At 40.1% G+C, this 25,951-nt stretch overlaps 1 protein-coding gene across 9 annotated transcripts in view; it reads left to right on the top strand.

Moving 5' to 3' along the window:
* The window catches only part of nlgn1 (neuroligin 1), a 627,813-nt gene that overhangs the window by 590,088 nt on the left and 11,774 nt on the right, over positions 1–25,951 (top strand). For 6 of the 9 annotated variants that reach the window (XM_073041086.1, XM_073041087.1, XM_073041085.1 and 3 more), the window contains one exon: positions 24,687–24,899. In XM_073041086.1, coding sequence (XP_072897187.1) covers positions 24,687–24,899 — 213 coding nt within the window. The remainder of the gene's footprint in view (positions 1–24,686; positions 24,900–25,951) is intronic. The other 3 variants (XM_073041089.1, XM_073041092.1, XM_073041094.1) reach the window with 1 other exon arrangement.

Genomic DNA, 25,951 nt, shown 5'->3' on the forward strand with positions numbered 1-25,951 from the left:
GAAGAAGGCAGCTGCCAGGGGTTGTCCCTGCTCAACATCCTCAGCCTGATATCACAAATGAGCAGAGAAGAAATACAATGTTGATACAAGCTACAAGGGACTTGCTGATAGGGTGATGCTGCTCGCAGGAACTTTCAACTCTCCAGTCCAATCATTACTGTAAGCAGGGAGCTTAGATGATGCAAGAAAATCCTTCACATCCTCCCCTGCATGTCTGTTCACACTGATTATAACAAATGAGTGAATAAATGAATCGCTGTTCTAATTACTTAAGTGGTTTGTTCTGATCTTTCTACATCTCCTAATGGATGGCACCTCATTCAAGGAACTCGGCCATAAGCAAAGAATGCATTGCTTCTGAGGAAGTTCCCTGCAGGTTAAGCAGTGTGTTGATCACCTTGATACATCTTCTGCAGACATAAAATTTCTTCCGGCATTTCGCAGGGGAGATTCTCACTCTGGGGGAGATTAACTTTGGCCACCTCCTGCCAGACCCTTCCTTTAGTGGCCCTGGCACCTGGGCATGTATATGAATACTTAATTCTTGCAGATCAGGACGTGTACATACTTCAATTAATGTGCAAAAATTCTCTTACCCTCTTCCACTTCTGGCTCCTTATAAGTAGCAAAGAGTGTCTGTTGGTGCTGTGTGTGACGAGTGTGCCTTTAATGGCTGTGCCTTTCTCTCATTGTGATACAGCTACCATTCTACCCTCTAAGCTGTGTGGGTGCGCAGCCGTGCAGGAACTGAAGTACTCCTGTGCAAATAGTCTTTGTTGCCGCACAGCTAGAATTTTCTTCTATATAATGATAACATAATTTTGAAATTATGCTAATATAATTTTAAAATCTATGTTAATATAATTATGAAATACCCCGCAGCTAATTATGTGTTCGTGAATATAATCCATAATTTTTTAAAATAATAAACGTACCTCACCACTTACTCTGAAACATTTTAGAGCTTCAACATATTTACATTATCACTGTTTCATGTTACAACACTGTTACAAATAGTAACAATAAACAGAGAAGGGAAGTCGGTGGCTCATTGTTAATAAACTGCCAGCCTACTGAACTCCAGTACTATTACAAACTACAACTGAAGCATTGCCTCAAAAATATTGCAGCAATACTTGGATTTCAAATTTGTCATGTCTGAGAAAGTTAAGACAAGTTCAATGAAGGTGTGGTGTTCACTGATAGGTTGAACTATATGCTTAGATACATAAAATTTGAAGAATTGCCGATTCTTGTTGACATTGTTGGAGCATTTCAAGCTTCTAGTGGTGACTGTGAATGTGGATTGAGTCCTGTGAATTCAATCAAATGTAGATGCAGAAACTGCCTAGAAGTGAACATTTGAGTGATCTGATGAGGATTAAGACATATCTTTCATCTGAATACAAAATTAATCTGGTCAGTGTTTTTAGACAATGGATTTGTAATAAAGACATGAGAAAAAGTTTATGAAATGTGAAATATTTTCTTGTACTCTATTTCAATATACCTTTCAATTGATAAATAAAAATGTAATCTTTCAATTTTAATTCTAAATATTCAAAATAATGCATATTACAAAAAAGACATTTCTCGTGCCACACGAGTTTCAGGCTGTGTAAAAATTTCCTGCTCCAAGCAATAGTTGGTCCACACAGCTGCAAAGAAAATCAGAGGGAACGTTGATGGCTACAAATCAGATACAGCAATGACTGGATTAAAATCCTTTGGGAATTACAAACGTTTGTACATAGATACTGATGTAGCCCTTGTTTCTGGATATAAACCATCCTTACTCTGTTTTACAATGGATTTTGGCATTTTTTTACAGAGGTCAGTTTGGAGTTATCCCTGGACACAATGATACTTCTACATACCAAACCTTAATGTAATCCAGGGCTTCCCAAGCTGGGGTCCACAGACCCCTCGCTAATGGTATTATTGGTTCATGCATAAAAAGAGTGTAATCTAATTTCAAGGCAAGTGATGATCTGACAAAAGGTATAGTTTGTGCATAACTTCCTTCCCAATAACATTTCAAAAGGCAATACTTTGCAGCATTTCATCAAAATAAATATCAACAAATATTCCAGTTTAATATTCTGGTTCCAGTTTTTCCAGTTCAGGATAGTGCTGATGAAACACAGTGATGACTTGCTGCTAGCAAACAAAACTACTAACCACTTTATTAATCACACTTTTTCTGGAAAGAAACACTGCAATCAATAGCCTGTAACTTCCTTTTCGGACTTGAGATTTGAACCATCTGCAGTGTGAACTGAAGTCTCAAAGTTGCTAGACGATTGCAACGTGACATATATGGGCCAAATCAAGGCAGTGGGGCCTGGGCACAAGAAAGAGGAATGAGCCAATGTTTGGCCGTTGCAGGAGTGGACTTATTGCTGATTTGAAGTGGCAGAACCGAGGCAAGGCAGAGTCGAGGCAGCAAGGCCCGGGCCTGAGAGCGAGGAACAAACCAATGTTTGCCCAATTTAAGTTCGGGGTCAGGTTGAAAAGTTCAGGGTGTTGGGGCCATAGGAGAGGCACAGACTGGTGTTCAGCTCACTCCTCAGCGAGGTTTACTCATATCTGCACTGAACGGAGGCTGTGGCTTGAAACCAGTGGGCTCCTGGCTTCGTGGCTGTGAGCTCACTGTTGTGAAATTCAGTTCTGAATGTTATTTGCTTACTTTTATTGTTTGCACAATTTATTTTTCTTTCTGCACATTGGGTGTTTGACGGTCTTTTTTAATGGGTTCTTTTGGGTTTCTTCATTCTGCGGCTGCCTGTTAGGAGATGAATCTCAATGATGTATACGTACATAGTATACATACTTTGATAATAAATGTACTTTGAACTTTGATATTGTTGCCTAACTAAGAGTTTTACACATCTGTCATGTAATTGTCACAATACAAATCCTGTGAACTATAATTTTAAAAAGTGGATGCTAGTTTTCATTTTACTCTTTAAAAAAAAACTAAGACACAGATATTATATAAGTTAGAAAAACACACCATACTGAAGGTTTCTTAAAAATCACATCTTCTGATTGCCTGTCAATAACCCCTTTAAATGATAGGGCTTATAGGCCTTTCTCATCCCTGTAGAGCTCAGTTTGCTAGTGGAACCTTTCTGCCTGACGTCTCCCCACACACACATACACACTTTGGGACTGTGGGTAACTCCCCCACCCATGTCTAATAATCCTGCAAATGCATGTTGCTGACTGCTGATCAACAGAAAGTGGATTATTTTACTATGCACTGCAATACAAAATGTTCACAATAATTGTACCATCTTTTCTCTGTTATTTTTAGCAAGCCCCAGCTGATTGCAAATTATTTTCTCTTCCTATGAAGCGATCATTATTTCTAGATTTCTTCACAAAATGGAAAGGTGCTATTTCAGCACACTGTGTCTGTGGGTTGAACTAACTTTCCTTGGACCCTATTTACAAAGAATAAATTACAGGGAATAGGTTGCAGGTTATAAACTTGTGACCATCTCCTTGTAATTTTTCTTGTAACCACTTCTCTCAATATTCCCTTGAACTCTCCCCAGATTTTATCACTCGCCTACACATTCGGAGCAATTTACAGTAGCTAATTAACCTGCACGTCTATGGAACGTAGGAGGAAATTAGAAAACCCAGAGGAAACTCACTTACGCTCACTGGCCTCCTTATTAGATACAACTGCACACCTGCCCATTAATCCAAATATCTCTTCAACCAATCGTGGCAGCAACTCATTGCAAAAAAGCATGCAGTCATGGTCAACAGGCTCAGTTGCTTTTCAGACCAAACATCAGAACGGGGAAGCAATATAACCTAAGTGACATTGATCGTTGAATGATTCTTGGTGCCAAACAGGGTGGTTTGACTATCTCAGAAACTGCAGATCTTCAAACACAAGTCTCTAGAGTTTACAGAGAATGGTGCAAAAAATAATTTAAAAATAACATCCAGTGAGCGGCAGTTCTGTGGGTGAAAAAGCCTTGTTAATTAGAGAGGTTAGGGGAGAATAGCCAGACTGTTTCATGCTAACTGTAACTCAAATAACCATGCATTCCAACAGTGGTGTGCAAAAAGGCATCTCTGAATGCACAACCCAATAAAGTGGTCACTGAGTGCAGTCATAAAAGGAATCACTCTTCCCTCTAAGCTGCGTGGGTGTGGGTATATGTAGAGCTAGTGTGCCTAAGACGTTTGGTAAGTTGATGGAGAAGATCCTGAGAGGCAGGATTTATGAACATTTGGAGAGGTATGATTAGGAACAATCAGCATGGCTTTGTCAAGGGCAGGTTGTGCCTTACGAGCCTGATTGAATTTTTTGAGGATGTGACTAAACACATTGATGAAGGTAGGGCAGTAGATGTAGTGTATATGGATTTCAGCAGGGCATTTAATAAGGTACCCCATGCAAGGCTTATTGAGAAAGTAAGGAGGCATGGGATCCAAGGGGACATTGCTTTGTGGATCCAGAACTGGCTTGCCCACAGAAGGCAAAGAGTGGTTGTAAATGGGTCATATTCTGCATGGAGGCCGGTGACCAGTGGTGTACCTCAGGGATCTGTTCTGGGACCCTTACTCTTCGTGATTTTTATAAATGACCTGGATGAGGAAGTGGAGGGATGGATTAGTAAGTTTGCTGATGACACAAAGGTTGGAGGTGTTGTGGATAGTGTGGAGGGCTGTCAGAGGTTACAGCAGGACATTGATAGGATGCAAAACTGGGCTGAGAAGTGGCAGATGGAGTTCAACCAAGGTAAGTGTGAAGTGGTTCATTTTGGTAGGTCAAATATGGTGGCAGAATATAGAATTAATGGTAAGACTCTCCACAGTGTGGAGGATCAGAGGGACCTTGGGGTCCAAGTCCATAGGACGCTCAAAGCAGCTGCGCAGGTTGACTCTGTGGTTAAGAAGGCATACGGTGGTGAGTGTGTGGAATGGGGTGCTGGCAACGGTAGTGGAGGCGGATACGATAGGATCTTTTAAGAGATTTTTAGATAGGTACATGGAGCTTAGAAAAATAGAGGGCTATGGGTGACCCCAGGCAATTTCTAAGGTAGAGACATGTTCGGCACAACTTTGTGGGCCGAAGGGCCTGTATTGTGCTATAGGTCTTCTGTGTTTCTAATTGTATGTAGTACACTGTGCTGCTGCCACAAAAAAAAAGCAGATTTCATGACATGTGAGTGACGATAAACCTGATTCTGATATAGGTCTGTCTCTATTGTGAACTGAGAGTAGGAAGGGGGCAGGGAGAGGGGAATCTTGATTGGGAAAAGGAGGAGGGGGAAGGGTTAGGGGAGGGAGTGGGAAGCACCAGAGAGACATACCGTGATATTCAATAAACCAATTGTTTGGAATCAAATTACCTTGTTGGTGTCTCAGGGTTGGGTGTGTCAGCACCGATGCCAAATCTGCGCCTGGCATTCCTCTGTCACCTGTCCCACTTCTTTCGCGCAGTGCTGTGCCCTTGCAATTCCCAACATCCTTTGCTTCCACTAGATTTACAAACTTGTACTCTGCCCCATGTTGACAAAAGCAGTACCACGCAAAAGTCTAGCTATATATAGTGTATGTGCCTAATACTTTTACATAGTACTGTATGTTAATATAATTTTGAAGTACCCTATAATTAATTATGTGTTAATGAATATAATCCACAAATTTTCTAAATAATAAATGTACCACAACCTTAACTTGGAAACATTTTATAGACTGGTTCAATTATAAATTCACTGAATTATGGGCTTAGAAACAAAGAATTTGAAGAACTGTCAATTCTTGTTGACATTGTTGGAACATTGCAAGCTTCTAATGCTGACTGCGAATGTGGATTCAGTCTTATGAATTCAATCAAATGTAAATCCAAAAACATTTAGATGATCTAATGAGGATTAAGACGTATCTTTCATTTTGATGTGAAATTAATCTGGACAATGTTTATGGACAATGAATGGAATTGCAACAAAGACAGAGAGAAAAAGTTCATGAAACATGAAAGATTTTCTTTGTTGTATTAGATTTCATTGTACCCTTCAATTAATAAATAAAATCAGAGGTATGTAATTTTTCAATTTTCATTTGAAATATTTATTGTTTGCATATTACAAAAAAAAAACATTTAGATTTGCACACAGTTTTCAGGCCATGTAAAAATTTCCTGCACAGAGCAGTGGTTGGTCCATGCAGCTGTAAAAAGAATAGAGGGAACATTGAAGGGAATATTCAGACTCCACACAGACAGCAAAGGAGGTCAGGCGCTGAACCACTATGCCGTTCAGTGAAAATACTCACAATTATTAGTTAGGTCTTACATGTTAGGTCTTTACATAAAGAAGTAATTGTTACATTGCTCACTGTTCCAGGCTATTATGCATTTTTTATTACAGTATGCTGTAGTCCCTGGTTAATTCTCATTGAGGTCAGTTGCCTTCATGTTGCTAAAAATAAAGAATTTTGATTTGAAGCCTGGTGTTGGTGGTGGTTGCAAGAAGCCTTCATTGCCAGGCCCAATACAATGGCCTAAGACATTCTGCCTTCCACTTCCCTCTTGAGATTTGCAATGCCTATTGGCAGGGATTCATGAATTGGAATAGGTTTATTAATATCACCTGTACCCAGATAAAGTGAAAAGCTTTTCTTGCATACTGTTCATATTGATCAGTTCATTACACAGTTCATTGAGGTCAGTTTATCTGACTCCTGTCAAGCCTCAGGTTGTGGAAATACAACAGCTGTCACAACCATTGGAGTAAAGAGCCAGCCACTTTCGAGCAGAAGATGCTGAGCCTGGCAGGCCCCGTGAATCAGTTGGAGGCTCAGCCTTAGTTCAGGAGATTGCACCTTGCCGATAGTCTGAAGGTTCTGCACAATATAGTTATAGTTTCTTAAACCATCTTCTGAGGATCTTAGGTGTTGTTGATGAAAATAAGAATCTCTACAGATGATGGCAATTTGAAGTTGATGTCCTCTATTGGTCAGGGTTGACCATGGATAATGTGTCCTAGCTGTCTACATGATAGTGATACATAAGCCACAGCAGTACGATATAGAGGGCAGTTTCTTGTCCATGCAGCATGCTGTCGATGTGCTGCTGAATCCAAAGGAATGGCAGAGATGAATACCATTTGACACTAGCAGCATTGCAGGAGTTGACAATCAGTGTTAAGCTCAATATAGGACAGCCTTAGTGAATCCAGCTCTGGGTTTTTCCTCAGAGTTTACTCCCAAATCCTTTCCCATGACTGAGTATAGTCACGAGGCAGTGGAGGCTTGAGATCATTGTTTTTGTTCTCTGACAGTTTAAAACAAAAGACAAAAATGTAGTTAGTATTTAGGAATGATTTAACATTTCATATCAAAAAGTCAAACATGGGTTAGGTCCTCACCACATGAAACACTGTCACAGGTAAGCAGCATCCATCATCAGGGACCCCCACCACCCCCACATGTTCTCAACTTGCTGCTGCCATCAGGAAGAAGGTACAGGAGCCTCGGAACTCACGCCACCAGGTTCAGGAAGAGTTATTATCCCTCAACCATCAGGCCCTCGAACCAAAGGGCATAACTTTACTCAGCTTCACTCACCCCAACCTATGGACTCACTTTCAAGGACTCTTCATCTCATGTTCTCGATATTTATTGCTTACTTATTTATTATTGTTATTTATTTCTTTTGGTACTTACACAGTTTGTTGTCTTCTGCACAGTGGTTGAACGCCCAAGTTGGTGAGGTCTTTTATTGATTCTGGTGTGGTTATTATTCTGTGGCTTTATTGAGTATGCTGCAGGAAAATGAATTTCAGGCTTGTATACGTAACATATATATACTTTAATAATAAATTTACTTTGAACTTTGAAAGACTTTAAAGTTTCAAAGTTTTTTCGCCCAGGCAGTTAATCTGATCAACTATTCTGGTTAGTACTCCCCTCCCCCCCTATATATTACTTCCATCACTGCACTGTTCTACATATATATTAAACCACTTTTTAGAATATTGTTTATATTATAAATGCATACTAGTATTTATGCACTCTTTATTCCATGTACATAGCAGTACATTAACCTCTAACTTTATTTTTTATATAAATTCTTTATTCTTCATAATTGTTGAATTATTTTTGTGGCATGATGCACCAACACACCATAGAAAATTCCTAATATATGTAAATGTATATGGCAAATAAACATCTTTCCACAGATGCTTCTTGGCCTGCTAATTGCTTCGGCATTTTCTATTTTTATTTTAATTGTAAGGTACCCTTGTCAACATTTTCATTATTGATACACCAGCCACAAAAGCTTGCAAATATAATCAGAGTTGCAGTAGAACATAAACACAGGCTGAAAAGGTTTATTTCTGCAATGTTAATTTTAGGTAATTGGTTCCCTTAATGAAGCACAACTTTTAACTAAAATGTGGCACCACAAAGGTCAAAGTTTATTTGAAACTTTCATTTCAATAATCATAAAAAATTATGATAAAAATGAGTCATTCTTCCTAGAACAACACACACAAAATGCTGGTAGAACACAGCAGGCCAGGCAGCATCTATAGGGAGAAGCGCTGTCGACGTTTCAGGCCGAGACCCTTCGTCAGGACTAACCGAAAGGAAAGATGGTAAGAGATTTGAAAGTAGTGGGGGGAGTGGGAAATGTGAAATGATAGGAGAAGACCGGAGGGGGTGGGATGAAGCTAAGAGCTGGAAAGGTGATTGGCGAGAGTGATACAGAGCTGGAGAAGGGAAAAGATCATGGGACGGGAGGCCTCAGGAGAAAGAAAGTGGGGGGGAGCACCAGAGGGAGATGGAAAACAGGCAAACAACTAAATACGTCAGGGATGGGGTAAGAAGGGGAGGAGGGGCATTAACGGAAGTTAGAGAGGTCAATGTTCATGCCATCAGGTTGGAGGCTACCCAGCCGGTATATAAGGTGTTGTTCCTCCAACCTGAGTTTGGATTCATTTTGACAATAGAGGAGGCCATGGATAGACATATCAGAGTAGGAATGGGACGTGGAATTAAAATGTGTGGCCACTGGGAGATCCTGCTTTTTCTGGCGGACCGAGCGTAGGTGTTCATTCTTCCTAGAATGTTGGTTGAGGAAGAGCTGCCTGACCTAATTCCAGCATCCTACTTCCAGTCAACGGTCTTGGGATCGTGACATTTCAAGTCCACATCCAAGTGTTGTTAAGTGAAATGAAGGATTATGCACTGTTCTTTCAGGTAATCAAGACCTAATGGTCTTCCAGACCTAAATGGCATTCAGCTGGAAAAACTTTTTCTTCAGTTCCTTTCTCATCATTTTACCAATTTAAGTATTTGCTCCTTGTTTTTTGATCCCTCAACTAAGAGAAATATATTTTTCCTATTTACTCTGAACAGCAAGAGGCACCTCAGAATTTACTATACCCCTCATTAAGAATATCCTCAACCTCCTCTGTTCCAAAGGGAAAGGAACCCAGTGTACTTGGTCTTTCCTCATAGCAATAATTTTCCAGCTGTGGTAACAAAAGCCTCTGCTACCCCTCCCCAGTTCAAAAACTACTCTTCTCCAGTGTGGTGACTGGAATATTTCTCAATCATCAATATGCAGTATAAATTACACAAAGCAAAGGACTGCCTCTGAGCCGCCACTGGGCTCAGTGAAAAGGCAATCACACTGCAAGTGGTGGAGCTGTCCCACAGCTTGTGACCCAAGCCATTTCTGCGTGGAGTTTGCATGCTCAGATTTGCCCAGGCCCTTTGAATTCCTCCCAGTCCCAATTACAGTACATGCTAGTTATTCAGTGAAGTGGATATTGTGAATTGCCTCTTGTTTGGTAGGCATCAAGAAAATTGGGAAGATTTGGGTAGGACGTTAATGGGTAAGAATGTCAATGTGTATGAGAATAATTTATAGGGAAAAAGTGGCACAATGGTGTGAACTTCTTGAACCTCTTGAATCTCCTTAAATTCTTTTAAGGCTGGTTTACTCTCAAGTGGTTGCTTCCATTTGTTTCTAAGAACGTAACTGAGTCATCAATTCTATCTTGTTGAAAATACGGCATTTATTCAGATAGTCTTTGCTTTTGTCCCTTTACCATTACCTCCAATTAGAGTTAGGACAGGAATAAAATACTCAAAATTCTGTACCCTTTGTGGTTCTTTGACAGACATAATTATCATAATCCATTTCACAGCCTACTCCACAACTTATCAAAATTCAAAGTCAATTTGTTATCAAAGTACATATACAGTATGTCACCATATACAACCCTTAGAGTCATTTTCTTGCGGGTATACTCAATAAGTCTATAGAATAATAACCATAACAGAATCAATGAAAGACTGCACCAACTATGTGCAAAAGACAACAAACTGGATAAATACAAAAAAAAATAATAATAATAATAAATAAATAAGCAATAAATATCGAGAACATGAGATGAAGAGTCCATGAATGTTAGTTCATTGATTATGGGAACATTTCAATGATGGGTAAGTGAAGTTGAGTGAAGTTATCCATTTTGGTTTAAGAGCCAATAGCTCTTGGTTGAAGGGTAATAACTGTTCCTGAACCTGGTGGTGTGAGTCCTGAGGGTCCTGTACTTTCCTGATCGCAGCAGCAAGAAGAGAGCATGTCTGCTTTCTTGTGACAGCATTTCATGTAGATGCCCTCAGTGGTGGGGAGGGCTTTACCCGTGATGGACTGTGCCATATCCACTACTTTTTGTAGGACTTTCCATTCAAGCGCTTTGGGGTTTCCATACCAGGACCAGTTCATGGACCTCTGGTTTCCTTCTTCTGAAGTCAATAATCAGCTCCTTGGTCATGCTGACATTGAGTTGTTATTATGTCACCACCTAGCCAGATTTTCAATCTCGCTCCTACTGTGTATGCTGATTCATTACCACCTTTGATTCTCCCTAAAACAGTGGTGTCAACAACAAACTTGAATGTGGCATTAGAGCTGTGCTTAGCCATACAGTCATAAGAGTAAAGCAAGTAGAGCAGGGGGCTAATCACACATCCCTGTGGTGCATTTGTCCTAATGGAGATCATGAAGCAGATGTTGTTGCCAATCGGAACTGACTAGGATCGGCAAGTGAGGAAATTATAGATCCAATTGCACAAGGAGGTATTGAGGCCAAGGTCTAAAAGTGTATTGATTAGTTTTAAGGGGATGACGGTATTGAATGCTGAGCTTTAACCAATAAAGAGCATCCTGTTGTATGCATCTTTGCTGTCCAGATGTTCCAAGATTGAGTGAAGAACCAATGATCATTATACTACTTAGTTTAAACCTTTATCTACAATCCTAAATATTCAATTAACATATACACTAATCCTCACCTAATTCAAGTGAAGTAAGTCCCAGGAGGATATTTCTCTTTTGCATAAATTGAAGCTCATTTTTCCTACATCAGTCCTTGTGCTACACATTTAATTGTCTGAATTCATTAAGATGACTATTTTCAGATAATCAATCAATAGTTATTTTGTAATTCAATGTTTATATTTGAACCTTAGCTCCTCATGTACTTCAGCAGAACCTCATTCTTTGTCACCTAATGTTATTGATCCCCACGTGGACCACAACAACTGGATCTTTCCCTTCCTGCTCAAAGTTCCTCTTCAGCTCCAAGGGCATGTCCTTACTCTGCCACCAGGGAGGAACCAATTTTCAGAGAGCAGTAGCTGACCCGCTATCCTTAATGTCTCTTAATATTTCTAAAATTCCCTTCACTCATCCACCTAAAAGGCCCTTGTGCCAGTGTCGTGAACAATTTATTCATCCACATCACAGGCTCTGCTCTTGAGCACACAGGCTGCAAAAATTATAGTACATAAGTGCTGGACAGTTAGGCAGTCATGCAAGTGTTGAGGTTCCCCAATGCTACAAAATCCACATATCTGCCTTACTTATGGTCATAATCTCTTGTTCAACTTAACCTACTGATTCTGCTGCAGTGAGCCTAAGCCTCTTGGAATTGTCTCTAGATAATATTCCCCTCCATGCCGTAATAGCTGTCCAGATCTCGATCTCCAGCTCATCAACCCTGCGCCAAAGTTTCTCAAGCTGTAGACATTCACCATGGATGTACAGTACTGTATGGTCATAACAGATCACGTTGGCTCATGTATAGCATTACTTCAACACATCACCCATTCTGTTATACTCACCTAAGCTTAATTTGTTTAATTAATGTAACGTACTTGTTTTTTTCAATACAGAGATACACCGTAGCACCTACATCACTCAAGTCCCTCATTCACCAGGTCTGCACACACACACAGCACTCAGTGGGTACTGCACGTTGTACTAAAACTATCCCAGAATCATCTCTGTGACTGCAAGAGTGCTCCTGTGCTTCCCATATAACAATTTTTCCAAGACCTCTCTCTGCTTTTCCATGCAGTTGAACCATTGTGGGGCTATGTTCTTGGCATTGAATGTAATATCCAGGGGATCCTTCTCCCTCATTGGTATTCAGAACCATATACTGCTCAGAGAGTAAATTTTCTCAGGGTTTACTTGAACTGCCATTCTGATCAATTTTTATGTTAGTCACTTATTCCCCTTCAGACTGTTAAAGACCCAGATCCACAACACTGGAAGAACAGTAGGTAAAGTAGCAGTTGTGGAGACAAAAGGTGCAAGTCAACATTTTGGTCTAGATTCAAGCTCCTGCATCCATTTTCTGACACCTTTTGCTTTTATGGATGGTACTTCACACAGTGAGTTCTTCCAGCATTCTAACTGCACCCCGTTGAAAATCTGAGATTGACAGTCTCTTTAAACATAAAATACTCAGCATCACAAAGGTATAGTGATTTCTATAAATGTTGTTACAAGTGTTTCCTCAACAGACGTGATAATAGTTGTCGCAGTTGTACTGCCACTTCTGTGTCTTTTTGTCATTAACCAAACAAGGATTATAATTCAGTCTCCACAATAGACTCAACCCAAAGTCTATGAAACCACTTCAAAAAGACCTATGCAGTACTTCGGCTTACATTGTGTGGTATTTAGTTCCACTGTGGAGACTTTTTGTATTTTATATACTCTACTAGTTACACATTTTGGGTCTTTTTAAGTCAGCGGAAGTTTAAAAAATCAGCGAAAGACTGGAAATCCGGACCTACAGCTGAACATTGCTATAAATAACTGTCATCTGGTCTCAGTTTTCACTGGAATGCTTGTCACACCAATTGCATTTTCTATCCTGGTAACAAGATAAACTTTAGGCAGGGCAAAAATCATGCAGCCGGTTAGCTTTTCAGATTACTTTATACAATTGCAAATTACTTAAGACATAGGAAATGTGCATCAGATTTAAAAAGATGTTGTATTAAGAATGTAAAATTTCCAACCATTCCTCATATTCCAATATTCCTCATATAAAGGTAACTGTGTTAAAGATACTGACACTACAAATGTTGGTAGCAAAGTCCACTGATGTTGCTGATTTACTAATGGTAATGCAAAAGAGTTTATAAACAAGAACAATTTAAGACAGAGGAGTGCACTACCACAACACACACAAAATGCTGCAGGAACTCAGCAGGTCAGGCAGCATCGATGGAAATGAATAAACAGTCAATGTTTCAGGCTGGGATCCTTCATCAGGACTGGAAAGGAAGTGGGAAGATGCCAGAATAATAAAGTGTGGGAAGGGGAAGAGTGACAAGCTAGAAGGTGATAAATAAAGCCAGGTGGGTGGGGGAGGGGGGAATGAAGAAAGAGACTGGGAGATGATAGATGGAAAAGGCAAAGGGCTGGAAAAAAAGGAATCTGATAGGAGACAAGAGTAGACCATGGGAGAAAGAGGAGGAGGGGCACCAGAAAGAGGAAGCAGGTGAGGAGAAGAGGTAAGATCTTAGAGTGCAGAACAGAAGAAGAGTGAAGGGGGAGAAAAAAATACCGGAGGTAGAAATCAGTGTTCATGCCATTAAGGTGGAGGATATCTAGAGAAATATGAGGTGTTACTTCTCCACCTTGAGAGTGGGCAGAAGGGATTAGTGGGATGGGCGATAGGGCAAGGGAATCGTGGGGGGAGTCATCCCTACGGAAAGCAGAGTTGGGGGGTAAAGATGTATGGTGATATGATCCTATTGAAGATGGAAGAAGTTGTGGAGAATGATGTGTTGGATGTGGAAGCTTAAGGGGTGGTGAGTGAGGGCAAGAAACTCTATTCCTGTAAAGTGGTGGGAGGATGAGTGAGCGCAGATGCCCAGGAAGTGAGGGAGATGCAGGTGAGGGAAGCATCAGTGGTAGAGGAAGGGAAACCCCTTTCTTTGAAGAAGGAGGACATCTTTGATACCCTAGAAAGCAAAGTGTCATCCTGGGAATAGATACAATGGAGATGAAGGAAATGAGAAAGGGAGCAGCATTTTTACAGGGGCTAGGGTGGGAAGAGGTATAGTCAAGATAGCTGTGGGAATCAGTAGTTTTATAAAAGACATCAGTAGTCTGTTTGTCTCCATAGCAATTAAGAAAGGGGAGAGAGGTGTCAGAAATGGGCCAAGTAAATTTAAGCGCAGGGTGCAAGTTGGAGGCAAATTTGATGAAATTGAGAAGCTGTGCGTGGGTGCATGAAGTGGCATCAATGCAGCATAGAAAGAGTTGTGGATCATTACCAGGGAAGGCTTGGATCATGGACTGTTCCATGCAGGCAATGAAAAGTTAAGCATGGCTGAGGCCCTTGTGGGCACCTGCCACTCATTTCCAACTCATCACCTATTTAAAACCAGCTCTCAGACACAGACCTTTGTTCACTCATTACACCAGATGGCCTCAACCAGTTGCTCCTACTCTTTAGTTGTCTTGTCGAGTTAAGGATCTGTTTTCTCTTTTGCTTTGTGGGCCCCCCCCCCCCATGGCTTTTGCTATTTTGCAGTTTATTAGTAAAATATCATTTGCTGCTGAATCATCTCCACCACTCTGCTTTTTGGTCAAAAGCACTCCACTTCACCTGACAAAACTGTTGAGGGTGACAACCAGTTCGACCAAATGAAGGAGAGTCATAGTTGAGTGAACCAGTTCTAGTTGGGTTTTTTGTCGAAAAGTAGCAGAGAGCTTTAAGCCCTTTGTAATGGAGCGTGGAAATGTATAGGGGCTGTACTTCCATGGTGAAAATGAGGTGGCCATGGCTAGGAAATTGAAGGTTGTTGAGATCGAGAGCATGTGAGGTGTCATGGATGTAGATGGGATGGGAGTGAACCGAACGAAATAGAACGGAGTCAAGGTATGCGGACATGAGTATAGTGGGATAGGAGCAGGAAGAGATAATGGGCCTATCCCAACAGTCTGGTTTGTGGATTTTGAGTAGGAGGTAGACACAAGCAGTACGGGGTAAGGGAACTATGAGTTTGGTGGCAATAGATGGGAGATCCACAGAGTTGATGAGGTTAGTAATGGAGTTGGAGACAGTGGCCTGACGGTGCAGAGTGAGGTCCATTTCAAGGGGTAAATAAGAGGAGGTGTCCAAGTGATTATGCCTGGCCTCTGCAAGGACAATCAGCAATACAATCGCATTCCCTTTGTCTCCACGTTTGATGGTCAAGTTGGGATTGGTGTGGAGAGAGTGGAGAGCAGAGTGTTCAGAGGGGATGAAGTTTGAGGAAGGGAGAAGGGTGCTGAAATCAAGCTGGTTGATGGCTTGTCAGCAATTAGAAGAAAGGATCCAGAGCAGGCAGGGAACCGGGGTGGGGTATACAAGAAGAGAAGATGGTTTTTAGACAGGAGAAGGGATCATCGGGGTGGCAGTTCTTGTCAAAGAAGTGAGCTCGGAGAAGGAGGTGACAGAAGAAGAGCTCGGCATTGTGGTGGATGCAGAACTCACTGAGGTGCAGGTGAAAGGGGGACAAAGGCAAGACCCTTGCTGAGAACAGAACTTTGTCTCAGAGGGGAAGTTTGGAGGGAATGGTGAAGACATGGCAGGGGTTAGAGCTGGGATCAGAGGGACTAGAGTTGCTGGTGTTGGGGTGGGGGGAGAGGTTGGGAGGCTCTGGGAAAGTTGATGAGGGAGCCTGAGACTCCTAGGGCTGGGGAGTAGTGTGGGGTAAGGGGAGCCTAGGGGCCCATTGGCAGTGTGGAAGGTCTTGGCCTGGAGGTGGCAGGGTTTAGGACTAGAGCTGGAACTAGAGGCTGTACGATTTACAGTCTAAAGGCGTCGGGTCATTGGAACCGGAGTTATGGACTGTAGTACCCGTGGTCTGAAGCCACCCCGAGTCGAGGGAGCGGAAGTTGTTGACGATGGTATCCAGGGTCTTTGGAGCCAGAGTTGGCGATGATGGTATCCTTGGTCTTCAGCCGCCCAGGTTTGGTGACAGTGGTATCCACAGTCTGGAGCCACCCAGGCTATTTGGAGCCGAAGCTGGCGATGATGGTATCTGTGGTCTGGAGGTGTCCAGGGCCTTCAGAACCAGAGTTGGAGACTATGTAATCTGTGGTCTAGAATATGATGGCCTTTTTTCACCTTTGTAAACTCCATCTTTTAAAAGCTTCAGTCTCCTCAAACCATGATCTTCTGTATCTCCCTGCTTTCTTGGCTCACAACTGGGAACCAATTTTCAGTCTAGACCAGAACATCAGGAATTTCCTCTCCTTTTCCCCTCCAGCCCATCAATTTTTAAAGAGATCTTTAAAATTTTGCTTTTTGACTAAGGCTTTGGACACCAGTTCTGTCTCTTTTGGCTCTGTTAGTTTTTCAGTGAATAGAGTTGTTAAGTGGTTGGGAAAATTGACTTCATTGAAGATTATTTATATGCAAGTTGAATTTTAAACCATAGGCAGTTATAAACATGAGAAATTCTTCAGAAGCTGGAAAATCCAAGTCCTAAAGAAGGGTCTCAGACTGAAACATTGACTGTTTGTTTCTATGTATGCAACCTGCCTGACCTGCTGAATGCCTCCAACATTTTGTGTATTGCATAGGTAGTTATATTGACATCCCCGAAAACCCTTTGTTTCAGTTGAAAATCAAACAAGAAGACTTTCACTTGAGAAAATGAGCAGTGCTCTAGATTTCCATAATAATGGAAACAGTAATTTGTCATAATTGACAAATAATCTGTGAATATACAATTCTTCCCTGCCCAATTATTCCTTAATTAAGGTACCCAAGTATGGAATTGTAGGAGATATGAAAGAACACCACTATTGTCAGTTAATTTGAGGGAAAATAATGATACCACTGGCTTTCTTTAATAAATAAGAGTGAGTTTACATGGATTTTAATACAAATTTTGAGCAGATGCTTTTTTACATCTACATTTTACATTTATATTCCTCAGGAATTGGAATGTCTTTTCAAATACCTGTCTTAATTGGGATTTTTTTCTTACAGGCAGATGGTAAATTCCTGAAACCGATGTTTAGATTATTTTGTTGGATTTCAACTACACTGATGTTCCCACTGATATTTTTAATTTTCACATATGTTCATTGTTCAGGCAACAAATATAATTCAGAACCAATTAAGAATCAAAATGAGAGAATGTTTTGTTAGCAGGTAGCATTGTTGTGAATGCAAATAATTAAAATGCTTCAATTAAATGCATTTGTAAAAGTGGTATTGTTTTTTTCAAATCTAGGACCATAGCAAGTTGAAGCAGTCCAGAGGAACTCTGTTGCTTAACTCAGCCAGGAGACTGTTGCCGAACATTTTCTAACTAGTCAGTCACATGCATGTCGTATAGCCATTAGATACCTCACTATACTTAGAGCAAGCAGTTTTTAAATTTTGTCATGTGTGTGTTCAAAAAGCAGTGACTTTTGTCACTAATAGATGGTGAGGAATAAACAGTCAGACGGTTCCCCACTTTCCTCACTCCTGCTTCAAGCATTGACGCTTGGAGATGCCAGAAACAGCTGGGAGTGAAAATGAAAGGATTTCACTGCATCAACAAGTTAGGCACTATGAAGAATTTTAAGATATTGATGATGATCTTGAATGTTACACTTAGAATGAAGATTTGGAGGACGCAGTCATTGAAAGCACTGTTTGAAGGCAGCTCACCAACTGCACTAGTTGTCTGCACCGAAATTATTGATTTACAGTCAATCAAAAGATCACATTAGCTTACACCAAATGAATTCTTCCGTCAATAACTATTAGGAACATGTGGACAGTTTTATAGTACTCTAGTAGCTTTGGTAGTGTTCTAATTTATTCTGTTTTTTTAATTTGATTTCAGATAATTTGAATTTACTGTTACTCAGTTAAGCAGTAGTTAGTTCTTTTTGTACCTTTAACTATTTACGTGAAACTTCAGCTAATTGGGACCGCCACTTAATTGAGCCAAAATATGCTGGTCCAAAATCCACTGTATTGGTTATTAAATGCTTTGGCATGTCAGATGCATTTATTAGCTTTAAAATTCAGTAGCATCCTTTACAACCGGCAGATGTTGGCCCCCAGGTTGGGTACCCATCAAAGAGTGTATTTTGGTGTTGGGACCTGTATGCCATGATGCCCAAGCCCTGACGTCACTTAAGCCCACCACCAGGCTCCAAGATATGGAGACAAAATAGGCCTTCCATATCTGGCCCAGGAATGTGAGTGTAGGTGGAAGCTAGTGACTACAGTCCAGTCAATTTTTTCCCTGCAATATTCTTGACTATTGATTTAGATGAAATTTTAAGAATCCAAAACATTTCTACTTTGAAATGACTTCATCTTACAATTTTAAGTGTATGCAGTATATAAATTCATGTTGTTTAAACACTTTGTAACTAATTGTTGTGCATTGATCACAGTACACAGTTGAGAACTAAAGGCAGCTAAGTTACATTGTGGAAAATTTGATCAAAGCTTTCAAGCTATGAAAAAAACAAAGAATGTGTGTGTATGTGTTGTCCATCTACATACAATGTTTAAGTGCAAGTGAATTCACTGTGAAATGAGATCACAGTAATGCAGTTGGGCCCAGTCGGGACAACACACAGGGAAGTTAATTAACACTAGGAGGATGCATCTGTACTCTAAAGACAACTGCTTTAAAACAATCACTTACAGATTTGTTAGAACTGAGCTCTCTTCATTCTATGGGGCAGAAATCAATTGTGAAGTTGAATTGCCTATGAGTCTGGATGATTCATAAGCACATGTTTGCCTCTTCTTATTGCTAAGAGTGCTGAAAATTAGTAGTGGTCCTCCAGGTTGCTGGCATAACCTGTGAGAGAAGGGGGAAAGGGCAGGAAGATTTTGCCAAGTGAGGCTGAAGGTTGAGCTCCAGAAGTCTGGCTAGAAGTAACCAGGAACCAAATTTCTTCCTCCAACTATCAAAGGATGTCCAAAAGCTAAGATTTTCTAAGTTACTGGTGACAGAAGCTCTAGATCATCCAAGGCTACTACTAATGTATAGCACATTTCACAGTCTGCAGCACACTGGGCCCAGTGGAGTCCCTCTGGTCTGTAACAGAAGTTAACTCAAACCTAAATAAGAACAGGAAGGACATGGATTTGGCAGGATCTATATGTCCACTCTGAATAAAGTTTTGCTTCATTCAGATTGAAGAGGGCTACAGTATTGCCAAGCCCATGTATTATCCTAGACTATTACTGAAGTCCAACATTGATACCACACCTGCACTAAGATGGAGATGGCAGTAAACAGAAGGAAACTTTATTCCCAAAACAGGAGAAGGTTGCATTGTATCATCAGATTCTCCCCATGACCATGTAGATTTCCTCCAGGTGCTCTGGTTTCCATTCACGTTCCAAAGACATGTGGTTAGGGTTTTGAGTTGTGGCCAGCTATATTGGCACTGGAAGCATGGCAACACTTGCAGGTTGCCCAGTACAGTTTTTGCTGATTTGATTTGATGCAAAGCAACATATTTCACTGTAGGTTTTGATGTTCATGTGAAAATAATGGTAATCTTTTAATAAACCATATAGGATTAAAGATTAGACCTTTAATCATACTGTATGTTTTATGACTCATGCAGCCTCTTGGCTAGACTAGAGCATCTCAATCTGTATTTTTTACAACCTTTTTCAAAAGGCTGCCCAATAACATCTGTGCCTGAATCTTCTAGTACTGAGCTGGTGTGTGACTATGGCTTTATTAATTTGGCAAGTAGACATCTCATCATATAGAAACCATGTTCATTTTTATTTCATTACCAAAATATATAATCTAATGTTTCCCAAATACACTCTACCTTGCCAGTCATTTATATCACTGCAGGGCAGATCCAACTTTGCAAAGAATTGTCATGCATTACATCCACAAAACACATGTCCTTTCTTGCCTATCATTCCTCTGTGCTCTGTTTCCAAATGGTTCAAAGGTTCAAAGTTAAATTTATTATCAGAGTACATACATGTCTCCACATACAACCCTAAGATTCTTTTTAGTGCGGACATACTAAGTAAATCTATAGAATAGTAACTGTAAACAGGATCAATTAACAACAAACTGTGCAAATGCAAATATAAATAAATAGCAATAAATAATAAGAGCATGAAAAAATAAGCTAAAGTGTCCTTAAAGTAAGATCATTGGTTGTGGACACACCAGAAATAGAATGAGTGTTGTTATCCCCTTTTGTTCAAGAGCCTGTTGGTAGAGAGGTAATAATTGTTCTTGAACCTGGTGGTGTGAGTCCTGAGGCACCTGTACTTTCTACCTGATGGCAGCAGTGAGAAAAGAGCATGGCCTGGGTGGTAAGGATCTTTGACAGTGGATGCTGCTTTTCTACAGCAACCACGATGTGCTCAATGGTTGGCAGAGCTTTGCCTGTGATGTACTGGGCCAAATCCACGAGCATTTGTAGGATTTTCCCCTCCAAGGCAGTGGAATTCCCATTCCAAGCTGTAATGGCCAGTCAGCACAATTTTCACCACACTTGTATAGAAGTTTGCCAAGGTTTTTTAATTACTTGCCAAATCTCCACAGGGTCCTGAAGAAGTAGAGGTCCTGTCATGCTTCTTTGCAATTATATTTATATGATGGGTCCAGGAAGGGTCCTCTGAGGTAGTGACACCCAGGAATTTAAAGTTACTGACCCTCTCCACCTCTGATCCTCTGATGAAGACTGGATCATGGACCTCTGGTTTCCTTCTCCTGCTTCATGATTCATGGACATCTTGCAGTGATTTAAGAGGTGCAAGTATGACATCAGTCAGCACTGGTTAGTTGTTGCAGTTGCATGCCACTTACAGTGGTAGAGTATCACAGCACAGAAACAGGCCTTTCGGCCTACCTATTCTCATTGACCCACACCTGGACCACAGGCCTCCATACGATTTCCATCCATGTACTGCTCTTAAATGTTGTGATCAAGCCCCCATCTATCATTTCAGTCGCCACTCTCACACCAGTCTCTGAGTGAAAAAGTTTACCCTCAGATTTTTCTTAAATATTTCATCTTTCACCCTTAACCCATGACCTCTAATTCTAGTCTCACTCAACCTCAGTGAAAAAAACGTTCTCACATAATTCTATCTGTACCTTCATAATTTTGTATATCCCTGTCAAATCTCCCATCACTCTCCTATACTTAAAAATAAAACCTTACCCTATTCAGCCTTTCCCTATAACTCAGGTCCTCAAGCCCCAGCAACATCCTTGTACATTTTCTCTTCACTTTTACAATCTCATTTACAATTTTCCCGTTAGGTGGTGACCAAAACTGCACATAGTACTCCAAATTAGCCTCATCAATGTCTTATACAATTCCAACATAACATCCCAACTCCTGTACTCAATACATTGACTTATGAAGGCCAATGTGCCAACAGCTTTCTTTATGACCCTATATACCTGTGAAGCCACTTTCAAGGAATTATGAATCTGTGTTGCCAGATCCCTCTATTCTACCGTACTCCTCTGCACCCTACCATTCATTGTGTAAATTCATGCTGATTTGTCCTCCCAGTATGCAACACCAAATCATTGATATAAATAACAAGCAGCTATAGACCCAGAACCAATCCCTATGGAACACCACTAGTAACTGGCCTGCAATCAGAAGGGCAATCATCTAATGCCACTCACTAACTTCTCCCTCAAAGCCAATGTTGAATCCAATTTTCTGCCTCATCCTGAATGCAAAGTGACTGAACTTTCCTGACCAGCCTCCTATGTGAGACTTTGTTAAAGTCCTAGCTAAAGGCCTTGTTAAAGTCCATGTAGACAATATCCATTGCCTTTCCTTCATTAACCTTCCTGGGTACCACCTTGAAAAACTCTATAGGTTTGGTTGAACATGACCTACTACACACCATGTTAACTACCCCTAATCAGACCCTGTCTATCCAGATACTTACATAACCAGTCCCTCAGAATACCTTCCAATAACTTACACTTTACTAACGTCAAACCCACCTGCTTATAATTTTCTGGCTTATTCTTAGAGGCTTTCTTGAAAATCAGAACAATATTAGCTATCCTCTAGTCTTCAGGCACTTCACTGTGGCTAAGGACAATTTAAATCATATATGTCAAACTCAAGGCCCGCGGGCCAAATCCGGCCCGCGGTGGAATTATCTTTGTCCCGCGAGATAATATCTAATTACTATTAAAGCTGGCCCCAGTAATCGAAGCGCCTATGGCGTATGATATGGCTAATGCTGAGTTTATTCAGGTACCAGGTTTTCAGGGTTTTTAGTGTTTATTTGGCAGTCTTGCTCGGCAGTCTTCTTCATAAGAAACGGAATTTGTAAAGTGAAACACTTTGTAGTTATAGCAGAGACTGAGACACATGAAAGCAGGCTGAAAAAACGGAGGCAACGAAAGCTGCATTCGCACGCGTCCGACTGATCCGGCCCGCATGAAGCTGCATTTTGCTCAATCCGGCCCGTGACCTAAAATGAGTTTGACACCCCTGATTTAAATACTTATGCCAATCCACTACAACTTCTGCACTAGCCTGTCACAAGGTCCAAGGGGATACTTGGTCATGTGCTGGGGACTTATCCATGTTAATTTGCAAGCACCTCCTCTTCTTTAAACCACCATTTCAGTTATGTTTTGCCTGAGTACTATACACTCTGTATCTATCTCCTGAGTAAATAGAGATGCAGAAAAAAATCCACTTAAGATCTCCCCAATCACTTTCAGCTCCTTGTATAGATGACCATGCTATTCTTCAACTGCACTAATTTTGTCCTTTGCTATCATTTTGCTCTTAATATATCTGTAGAGGCCCTTGGGATTCTCCTTCATCTTGTCTGCTAGAGTAATCCCATGCCCTCTTTTAGCCCTCCTGATTTCTCTCTTAAGTGTTCTCTTGCATTTCTTATACTCCTCAAGCATTTCATTTGTTCCTTACTGCCTGTGCCTGCTATGCACACCCTTCATCTTCTAAACCAGGCCTCAATCACCCTCGAAAACCAGGTTTGCCTTTTATTCTAACAGGAACATACAAACCCTGTTCTCTCAGAATTTTAATTTTTAATGCCTCCGAGCATCCGTTTGCCAGAAAGCAACCTATCTTAGTCCACACTTGCCAGATTCTCTCTGATGCTATCAAAATGGACCTTTCTTCAATTTAGAATCTCATTCTGAGGACCACTCATATCCTTCTCCATAATTATCTTGAAACTAATAGGTTACAGGGAGAAGCCTAGAGAATGGTGTTGAGAGGGATAATAAATCAGCCGTGATGGAATGGTGGAGCAGATTTGATGGGCTGAATGATCTAATTCTGCTCCTATGTCTTATAGTCTAATAGAACTGCTTACTTGTTGAATTATACTTGCTTAATGCATGACAATGGACAAAGCAATGAAACTGATACTTCCAAAGCTTGAAAAGCATGTACCAGTGGTGCTGTGACAAACTGGTGTGAATATTCCTCACAAAATAAATCTGCTTTCAGGATGAAGGAAGTGAAATTAGTTTACACTCCTGCCTTCAACAGGCTTACAGCAAATTGTCAGTCTTTTTTACATAGTACCCTATTTTCTTTTGCCATTGAAGTTAATGGAAAAATAACTTTGATGTAACTTAAGATGGACTGACAATTCATAATGAGCATGTTCCATACAATTCTGTAAACCAATCTCAACTGCAAGAGAAACATTGTATTGTACATCTAATAGCTTGCCTTTCAACATTCAAAGAGAAAACAACCAATTGATATACTCAATTATAATTAAAGAGACTCATTTTTTATCTGTTGAAAAAAATGCTAGTGATAAAGAATTTCATCAATGTCTTTTGATCGTAGCTGTTGGTTTATTGCTCTGAAGATGGTAAAACACGCTACTTTGTATCTATTGATAAAAAGCAAATTGATTAATTCCTCTTTTGCCAAACGATGATCATTTGATGAAGTGGAAATTGAAAACAGGAATTCAGGAATACCATATGATATTGTTAATATTAAAGATGGGCAGGAATGGGAGAAGTTAGTTCCCAGACCATAAACCAAAACATAGTTAATTGTGATCTCAGCAGGGATGTTTGGTACTAACGAGAAAGCCCATGTGAGAAAGTAAAGTTCTTAATTGCAGGAGGAAGATTATCTATGGTTATAAAACAGCTTTATTTAGAACATTTATTAATTGCTGAATCTCTTGAAAAATCTGATATTTTTCTGACACCATGAAAACAACATATTGCAAATATGACATGAATAATTAAAACATATCTGACAAATGCTCAATGATTTTAACCTTTGTATATTTTATGTCTTTATTCTAAATTTCTCTCCTTCTTCTTTATTACTGCAGGATTTTTAAGTACTGGAGACCAAGCCGCTAAAGGAAATTATGGGCTTCTTGATCAAATACAAGCATTACGATGGATTAGTGAAAACATAGCTTTCTTCAGCGGCGATCCATTAAGAATAACTGTTTTTGGATCTGGCGCTGGTGCTTCTTGCGTCAATTTGTTGACTTTATCCCATTATTCTGAAGGTAACCGTTGGAGCAATTCAACCAAAGGTATTAAGCAGGTTGAAAATTTTGACAATTTTGGTGTCTGCATGCCACCGCCATTAGTATCCTGTGACACTCTGTATATATTTATACGTATATAATTGTTGACTGAAACTCAGAAAAGAGCAAACTTTTTGGCTGTATTAGATGTTTTTTTATTCTGAGTCAATTCTTATGTGCATGCTCACATTTTGAGTGACACATTTTCTCTAACCTATTGATCTTTATAAATAACAGCAAAATAAAAATTCTAGTGGACTTCTGAACAGCACACCAGCACATCAAAGTAGCTGATGTTTTTGGTTATTTCCCTCTCTTATAAAAGTGGTTGTTTGTCAAAGTAAACCCACTCTTGAAATATATGCTGCCAAATGATATTACTAATGACGGGCAGATATATTAAAGTCCTTTTGTCATGCCACTCCACTTTCTACTTTCATTCTTCCATCGGTGATGTTATTGGATTGTAGAATTTCAAATAAAATGAAGGAAAAAAATTCAGTGCCTGGTTCAGAAATCTTTTGTTTGAGAATGCATGAGCTGCTTGCTGTCATTTGAAAAATGTTTGAATGTTTGCATGCATGATCCAAAATTGTCAAAGCATCGAGGTCACAAGCAGATGTTTATGTGCGTGAGTATCTGTTTACCCCATAAGCCTACCACAATTAGAGTAGATTAGATTTTAGGTAGAAGCAAACTTGAATATCCATTAGTTCATCATATTTATTTTCTGCATCTTGCTCCATATACAATTCTCACCCTTATGCATGCCCATTGCCTGTCTATCAATTCTGTTTGTCCATTGTCATTATTGTTGTGTGATTACTTTACACTTTAATTTTGAAACACAAACTTAATTAGGAGACAGTCTCCTGAAAGACTAATTGAAATGCAAATTTGTGACTTTCACCTATCTGACAAATTTACATCTTGCTTTCTTCATATTTTACTGTCTGTGGATTACATGAGGCAAGGCACAAGCCTGTTATACTGAGGCTTACATAGAATATGATGTTCAAAAATCTCCCAGAAAAATTGAAATATTAACAACAAAATCT

Source organism: Hemitrygon akajei, chromosome 3, assembly GCF_048418815.1.
Source record: "Hemitrygon akajei chromosome 3, sHemAka1.3, whole genome shotgun sequence".
Classification (NCBI taxonomy): Eukaryota; Metazoa; Chordata; class Chondrichthyes; order Myliobatiformes; family Dasyatidae; genus Hemitrygon; species Hemitrygon akajei.